At 43.0% G+C, this 7500-nt stretch overlaps 1 protein-coding gene across 1 annotated transcript in view; it reads left to right on the top strand.

The window, feature by feature from the left end:
- Positions 1 to 7500, top strand: part of LOC119595552 — a 52953-nt gene that overhangs the window by 32325 nt on the left and 13128 nt on the right. The window contains exon 2 of the mRNA XM_037944671.1: positions 6051 to 6255. Within this exon, the coding sequence (XP_037800599.1) occupies positions 6051 to 6255 (205 nt within the window). The remainder of the gene's footprint in view (positions 1 to 6050; positions 6256 to 7500) is intronic.

The raw sequence follows: 7500 nt of genomic DNA, 5'->3' as shown, positions 1-7500 counted from the left end.
TGCGAATCATATCATGTAGGGAATCAGGGAAGGTTATTGTGTATGGTAGATTGTATCAACCTTGAATGATATTTAGGGTTCAATGGAGATTATATAGTCTCTGCTCAGTCCCTGATTCTATTATTTGCAAAGGTAATAATGTTCAGGGATTCAGGGAAGATTCAATAGTCTACGGTATATGGCGCCATTCTTTTGTTTGGCGAAGATATTGTTATTGTGTTTGTATTAGCGTGTCATGGGGACTGGAAATTATAGTTTTGCCAATGTGATTCCTCTTATGTTGGGAATGCGCAGTTTTGCTATTAGTTTTCACATTGGAAATGTGTATTTTGCGGATAGTTTTTATGTAGGAAATGCTTTTTTTTTGTTGGATATGCGTGTTTTTTGTTTTTATGTAAGAAATGCGTAGTTTTGTTATTGCTATAACACAGAAGCATACGTAACGTATAAAAATAGAAAATGGAACTAAATATAGCGATGGTGACTTCATACACGAACAATTTTTAAACAACGAACACCTGTGTACTTTTTCACCGATAACACACGCTAAAACTGGATTTACAAAAATGCGAAATAGGAGAAAAGACAGTATTAATATATCTCGGCCGCTTGCAGACTGATAAAACGTGACATTATGGACTCTGTCGATAAGATTGAATCTGTCGTTTTCAGTTCAAACCGATATATCAGCTGTGGAGATTCTTGACTTTGGCAAATTTATTTACTTATTTAATTTTTGTATCCTCGTAATTATTGGTGTAACCGTTTTGTTATAACCGTTCCCCCTATTATTATCATTTTCATTATTATCATTATCATTATTATATTCTTGTTACAATCCCCTCTATGTTTACTTGTTATCAATATTCATCATCATCACCATCGTCACACTATGTATAAGTTTATAAGTTTGTTTGTTTTCATAGTGTGACCATCGTCACACTATGTATAAGTTTATAAGTTTGTTTGTTTTCCGCAAAAAGATATTACGCTCGGGCCACGCTATACCCTCCCTTCCCCCGTCCCCTTCCCCCCTCCCCTCATGTGATTATCCCACCGCTCGCGCGACGTCCTTAACGCTCTCAGGCCGCGGGACAAGAAGAGGGGAAGAGGAGAAACTACGAGGAAGAGGGAAGGGGGGAGGGGAACGAAAGAGGGGAAAGAGAAGGAGAGGAGGAAGGATAAGCTGATTGCGGGATTGGAGGAGGAGGCGCCGACGCTCGATGTGTGTGGAAATGTGGTGTTTGAGGAGGACCTCTGAATACAAATCGTGAGGGGAGAGGAGCAGGGACGCGAGGGATGTGAGGGGCGACGAGCGACGTTTCCTCGGAGGGATCGGAGGTTTCCCCTCAGGCCCCTCTGTCTCAGGGTCTAAGGGAGGGGGAAGAGGGGGGAGGACGCCCGAGGAAAAAAGGGGAAGGGGGAGGGGGGTTGAGGGCTAATTATGGCGCCCCACGTGTGTGATAATTAAAATCCACGTGTGCAAGGATTCGTTATTTTCCGGCCCCACTTGTCTCTTCTTCCTTCCTACTTTTCCTCTTCCTCTTTTCCTTCTTCCTGTTGTTGTAAATTATTATTAACCTCCTCCTCCTCCTCCTCCTCCTCTTGCTCCTCCGGATGGCCCTCCCCCTCCCCCTTCCACTCTTTTTTTTTCATCTTCTTCTATCCTCATTTCCTTCTCTCCTTCTTCCTCCTCCTTTATCCCCCTTTCTCCTCATTCCTGCTCTCTCCTCCCCTCGAGACGCACCAAAAAAGCGCCTTCGGCATCAATCTACCCTGCTCATACGGCTCATTTTCGCGCCTGGAATCATGGGAGGAGCGCCGTTAAGAGGAGAGATATGAAGGGTTGGCTGCCAGCGCGGGGACCGTGTGTGGGCGCCTCCTGCAGGTGGCCCGCCGCTGATAATGAGGAGGACCCGCCCGTCGATTTTATTTTTAAAGAGCTCGAGGATGTGTGAGTCACGAGGAGGAGGGGGAGGTGGAGGAGGAGAGGAAGATGGTGGAGGAGGGGGAGGTGGAGAAGGAGAGGAAGATGGTGGAGGAGGGGGAGGGGAAGGATGAAGAAAAGGAGGAGGAGGTGGAAGTGGAGGTGGTGGTGGAGGTGGCGGTGGAGGAGATTGAGGTGAAGGGGGAGGGGGAAGGGGAGGTGAAGGGGGAGGAGGAGGAAGAGGAGAAGGAAGGAGGAGGAGGAGGATAAGATGGAAGAGGGGGAGAGTGAAGAGTGCGTGAAGGATGGAGAGATCGAAGAGGAGTGACTGGTGAGGATAGAATGCATCAGGAGAGAAGAAGTAAGAGAGAAGGAAGAGGGACGATTCGGGCCTGACTCATCGTACGCAAGCGGGTTCTCATCGTTTTTTTAATTCTTCCCGCTTCCGCTTCGAGCACCTGTGAGCACCTCCCCTGTCCTTCCGTTCCTTCGCGCTTCACGCGCGTTCCTCCGTTTTCCTCCCTTCTCTCTCTTCCTATTCTTTTCTTTCTATTTTTCTTTTTTTTCGTTTTCTTTTTTCTTTCTTTTTTCTTCTTCTATTTTTTTTCTTTTCTCTTCTCTCCCTTCTTCTTCTCTTCTCTTCTCTTCACTCCTTTCTTCTCTCTCTTCTTCTTTTCTCTCTTCTTTTCTTCTCTTCTCTCCTTTTTTCTCTTCTCTCCTTTTCTCTTCTCTTCTTTCCTTCACTTCTTTCTCCTTTTCTCTCTCTCTTCTTTTCTCTTCTCTTCTTTTCTCTTCTCTTCTCTTCTCTTCTCTTTCTTCTTTCCTCTTCACACTCTTTCTCATATATGTATCCATAATATCAAATATGTGAGTGTGTGTGTGTGTGTGTGTGTGTGTGTGTGTGTGTGTGTGTGTGTGTGTGTGTGTGTGTGTGTGTGTGTGTGTGTGTGTGTGTGTGTAGTGTTTGCGTGTGTGTGTGTGTGTGTGTGTGTGTGTGTGTGTGTGTTGTGTGTGTTGTGTCTGTGTCTGTGTGTGTATACTGTTTTTCCTCCCCTCTCCCTCACTCTATCGCGTGATCTCTATTCATTTATTTACATCCCTTATGCCTTGTGTCCTCCACTGCACGGCCTTCCTGCACGGCCTTCCTCTCCTACCTCCACAGCGATACCTTAATATGCCCTGCGACCTTGCGTGTCAGTATATTTATTTGAATCTAATCCTTCACACACTGCAGAGACTCCCAGATGTCGCCATTCCCTGCTCTCGTGACAACCTCTCGTACTTTTTGCCTTGTATATAATCTCTTAAATTTATTATCTATATGCAGTTTGCACTCGCCAACACACGCACGCACAAACACGCTCTGCAGCCACGCCCGTCGCTGGTGAAATGCTGGTGTTTCTTCGCTCCTGATGACCGCCGACGCTCCTGCGGGCTTTGATGTTACAGAAACCATACACGGGTCGCTTTTTGGTCTTCTCTGCCTGCATATATGGATTTGTGTGTATAAATATGTGCTGTGTATATGTCTGTGTGCATATATATGTATATGTCTGTGTGCATATATATGTATATGTCTATGTAGGTATGTGTGTGTATCATAACACACACACACACACAACACACACACACACACACAACACACACACACACACACACACACAACAACACACACACATATATATATATATATATATATATATATATATATATATATATATAATATATTATATATATAATATATATATATATATATGTATGTATGTATGTATGAATGTATGCGTATGTATGAATGTATGTAAGCATGTATGTATGAATGTATGTAAGCATGTATGTATGTACGTACTTTACCTATGCATGCATGTACATATCGGCTTCTTGTATATTATCCTGCACGGGCGAGTCCTCGTTTATCCCAAAACATGATAAAGAGGAAAACTCCCGTGGGAATGCTGAGGAATCCCTCGGGAGGCGAGCAGAAGGCGAAGAGGCCAAACAGAGCGCCATAAATCAGTGTGTTGCTCCGCGAGAACACAGAATATACGCGCCTAAGGGAGCACATTGATGGCTTCTTTGGGACCGACTTTCCATTCATTAGTGAAATGGTTTACATGAACTTATCTCTAAACAAAAGTAGATTCATGGAGAACTGAAGCAGATTGCACTAAACAAAACCAACGTGTGGTTTAGAAAATGCAGTGAATATGAGAGATCAGCGAGTTAAGAATGTAAGTAGTGTACATTGCTTAAAGGTTAGGAGGCGCAGTATGACGTGTTACTGGTGAAACGAGGTTAACACCGGTACGTCCACTCGGAACAGCTCTTTGGGGGTCTCCATTACCCCGTGTATCTACGCAGTATCCTCAAGGTTTCTGTTAAGGTCCTTGTGTAGTTTACTTATTCGTCCGATAACTTTGGACCATCTTTTGCGCAGTTAAATCTCGTTTCGTGTCGTATCATTAACGTCGTTTCGTTTTACGTCCCGAAAAAATTAATGAGTACATCTCACGAGCTAATTGCGGACGATAAAGGCAAACGAGGGTTTCACTAGAATTGAGTCCCGACGTTACACAACTGCACTTCAAGAAATGCAGTCGCAAATAACTTTGTATTACAATTATATTGTGTTACATTGTTATACAAACCTGGATTAATTAAACTGCGTTACTCAATGATGGAAGCTTGGAATAAGCTTATATATATATATATATATATATATATATATATATATATATATATATATATATATATATATATATATATATATATATATATATATATACATATTTGTGTGTGTGTGTGTGTGAGCGTGCGGGAGGACGCGCGTGCGTGCGTGCGTCTGTCTGTCCGTCTGTGTGTCTGCCTGCCTGCCTGCCTGCCTGCTCGGTTGCGTGCGTGCGTGCGTGTGTGTGTGTGTGTGTGTGTGTGTGTGTCTATGTGTGTGTCTGTGTCTGTGTCTGTGTCTGTGTCTGTGTGTTTATAACTCACTTGAGATATGGGCTGATACCACATCGGCTGCAAAAAAATATGATTAAAAACTATCCAAGATATTTAATATATACCTATAGAGTCTCTTATTCTTCGTTTTTCCTTCCCTTTGACGTGATTTCCCCCCATACCTCTTCCCTGCCATCCTGATTGCAAATATTTTTCTGGAGAGCAACTGCCACTGTCCCTTCAGCGGCCAGATTGCAATCAAAATTCCTTCAGCGAATATTCCTGTGACGCGCAACCGGCATTTTTTTCGGCGCTATGCTCCCCCCCCACCCCTCTGTTGGGCCTATCTCCCCCCCCTCTCCCCACCCCCCTGTTGGCTCCATCTCCTCTTCCCCCTCTCCCCACCCCCCTGTTCGCCCTATCACCCCCCCTCCCTCTGTTGGCCCTATATCTCCCCTCCCCCCCTGTTGGCCTTATCTCCCCCCCTCCCCTCACCCCGACCACCCAAGCCTAGGGGCCCCGGTGTCAAGCTCAGTTGCCTCGCGCGAACAGGTTTCAAGGCGCCGCCCGTTGGCAAATCGCCGTCGCGGGAAAAGCGTGTTGTCATCCTCGCGGGCCCCGGATGTCCGCCGTTCGCCGTTCTTCATGTTCTTTTTTTTCTCTCTCTCTCTCTCTTTTTCTTTTTCTTTTTCCTTTTTTTGTGGGCGCGCGTGTGATTGGGAGACTGGGTGGATAATTCCGGGTCACGCAGCGGCGACGAAAAACTTTCCTTGGCGAAAAACTTTTTTTTTTTCTCTCTCTCCCTCTCTTTTTTTTTTTTTTTTTTTTTTTTTTTTTTTTTAGGAAGACTTTTTTTTTTATTAAAAATTATTAAGAGCAGTGATGATAACAATGCTGATAGTGATAATAGTAATATTTATAATAATAGTAATAGTAATAATGATGATGATAATAATAATAATAATAATAATGATAATAATAATAATAATAATAATAATAATAATAATAATAATAATAATAATAATAATGACAATAATAATAATAGTAAAGATGATGATATGATGAGGATGAGGATGATGATAACAAAACAACAATAATAATTATAATAACAATAATAAAATCAATAATACCACCAACGCTGAAAGCAAACCTAAGCCAGCACTAACCCCCCTCCCCTTCCCCCCAGGCGGCGAGGTGGCCGAGGAGTGCTCCGAAGCCGAGCTGGCCTTCTCTTGCCCCGAAGATGACCAGGAGCTGGCCATCCGGGAGGCTTGGCTCTACGGCTCCACGGCCAGAATCATGGTCGACCAGGGCCAGGGGGACAAGTGCTATGTTCCCGAGTACATGGTGTCTTACAAGCAGGGGACCATCTTGCAGTACATCAACAAGCAGTAAGTGTATGAGGGACTGTGTATTAGTATTGTGATTTACAGTACCAGCGAATGGTCTCAAATGTCTTTGATTGCTTCTGATGTGTCTCTAATGGCTGCTAATGACTTTAATGACTGCAAGTGTCTTTAAATCTTGCCTTTCGCCTTTGTAATAATTTGCGAAATGGGTCCTTCCACTTCGTGTTTATATTAGGTGAAAGGTCAAGGTTTTTCTTTGCTTCGTGAAGTAAGACGCGACTGGTACTGGAGTGTAGATTGAAGAATATCCTTATTATTAAAGTAATCCTCAGTATCCTAAAGAAATTACCTCCTTGAGTCCACCGAGAAATATATATATTTTTACGCTAGAAGATAGAATTCAAAATATTTTTTTTCACGCTAGAGGACAGAACTCAAAATATTTTTCACTTTAGAGGACAGAGCTCAAAATATTTTTCACGCTAGAGGGCAGAACTCTTTTTTTTTCTCTCGCTAGAGAACAAAACTCAAATTATTTTTCACGCTAGAGGACAGAATTCAAAATATATTTCACGCTAGAGGACAGAACGCAAAATATTTTTCACTTTAGAGGACAAAACTCAAAATATTTTTCACGCTAAAGGACAGAACTTAAAATATTTTTTTTTACGCTAGAGGACAGAACTCAAAATATTTTTCACGCTAGAGGCCAGAACTCAAAATATTTTTCATGCTAGAGGATGGATAGAACGCAAAATATTTTTCACGCGACCAGCTCTTTGATTTTTTTCTTTCTTTCTTTCTTTTTTTTCTTTTTTTTGAGGGGGGGGGTAGGTTCAGGCGACTGCATATGCTCACGTTATTTTATCCCCCCCCCCCCTCCATATGTAAAGATAAACCCATTAGGTTAAACCAGTAACTGGCCCCATTCGTCGGTCATAGATTATGTTTAACGTGCAATAATCAGGCCTATTTGCATTTATTTAGAAATACTCCCGATCCAGTGAACGAAGGCAGGAGAAAGAGAGGGAGGCATCCGGTGTGTAAGGACGTTGGAAGTGGAGAAACAGATGCATAAATTAAAGGAAATTTGCACAGCGACGGCATGTGTTAATGCCGAGAAACATGCAATGAATAATAGAAAGAAGAAAGAAAGATAAAAGTGGTAAATTGTAAGATAAACAAGGTTGGTGAGGAAAATACCTGATACATGACACGAACGGTAGAAGTATACTCGACTCGACTCATTTGCATACGCGGGATAAATTCATCCCTTCGTCCCGAGAG

Source organism: Penaeus monodon, chromosome 3 (assembly GCF_015228065.2).
Source record: "Penaeus monodon isolate SGIC_2016 chromosome 3, NSTDA_Pmon_1, whole genome shotgun sequence".
In the NCBI taxonomy this organism is placed as follows: domain Eukaryota; kingdom Metazoa; phylum Arthropoda; class Malacostraca; order Decapoda; family Penaeidae; genus Penaeus; species Penaeus monodon.
The sequence above is the reverse complement of the archived record's forward strand: the minus strand, read 5'-3'. Positions and strand labels throughout refer to the sequence as shown.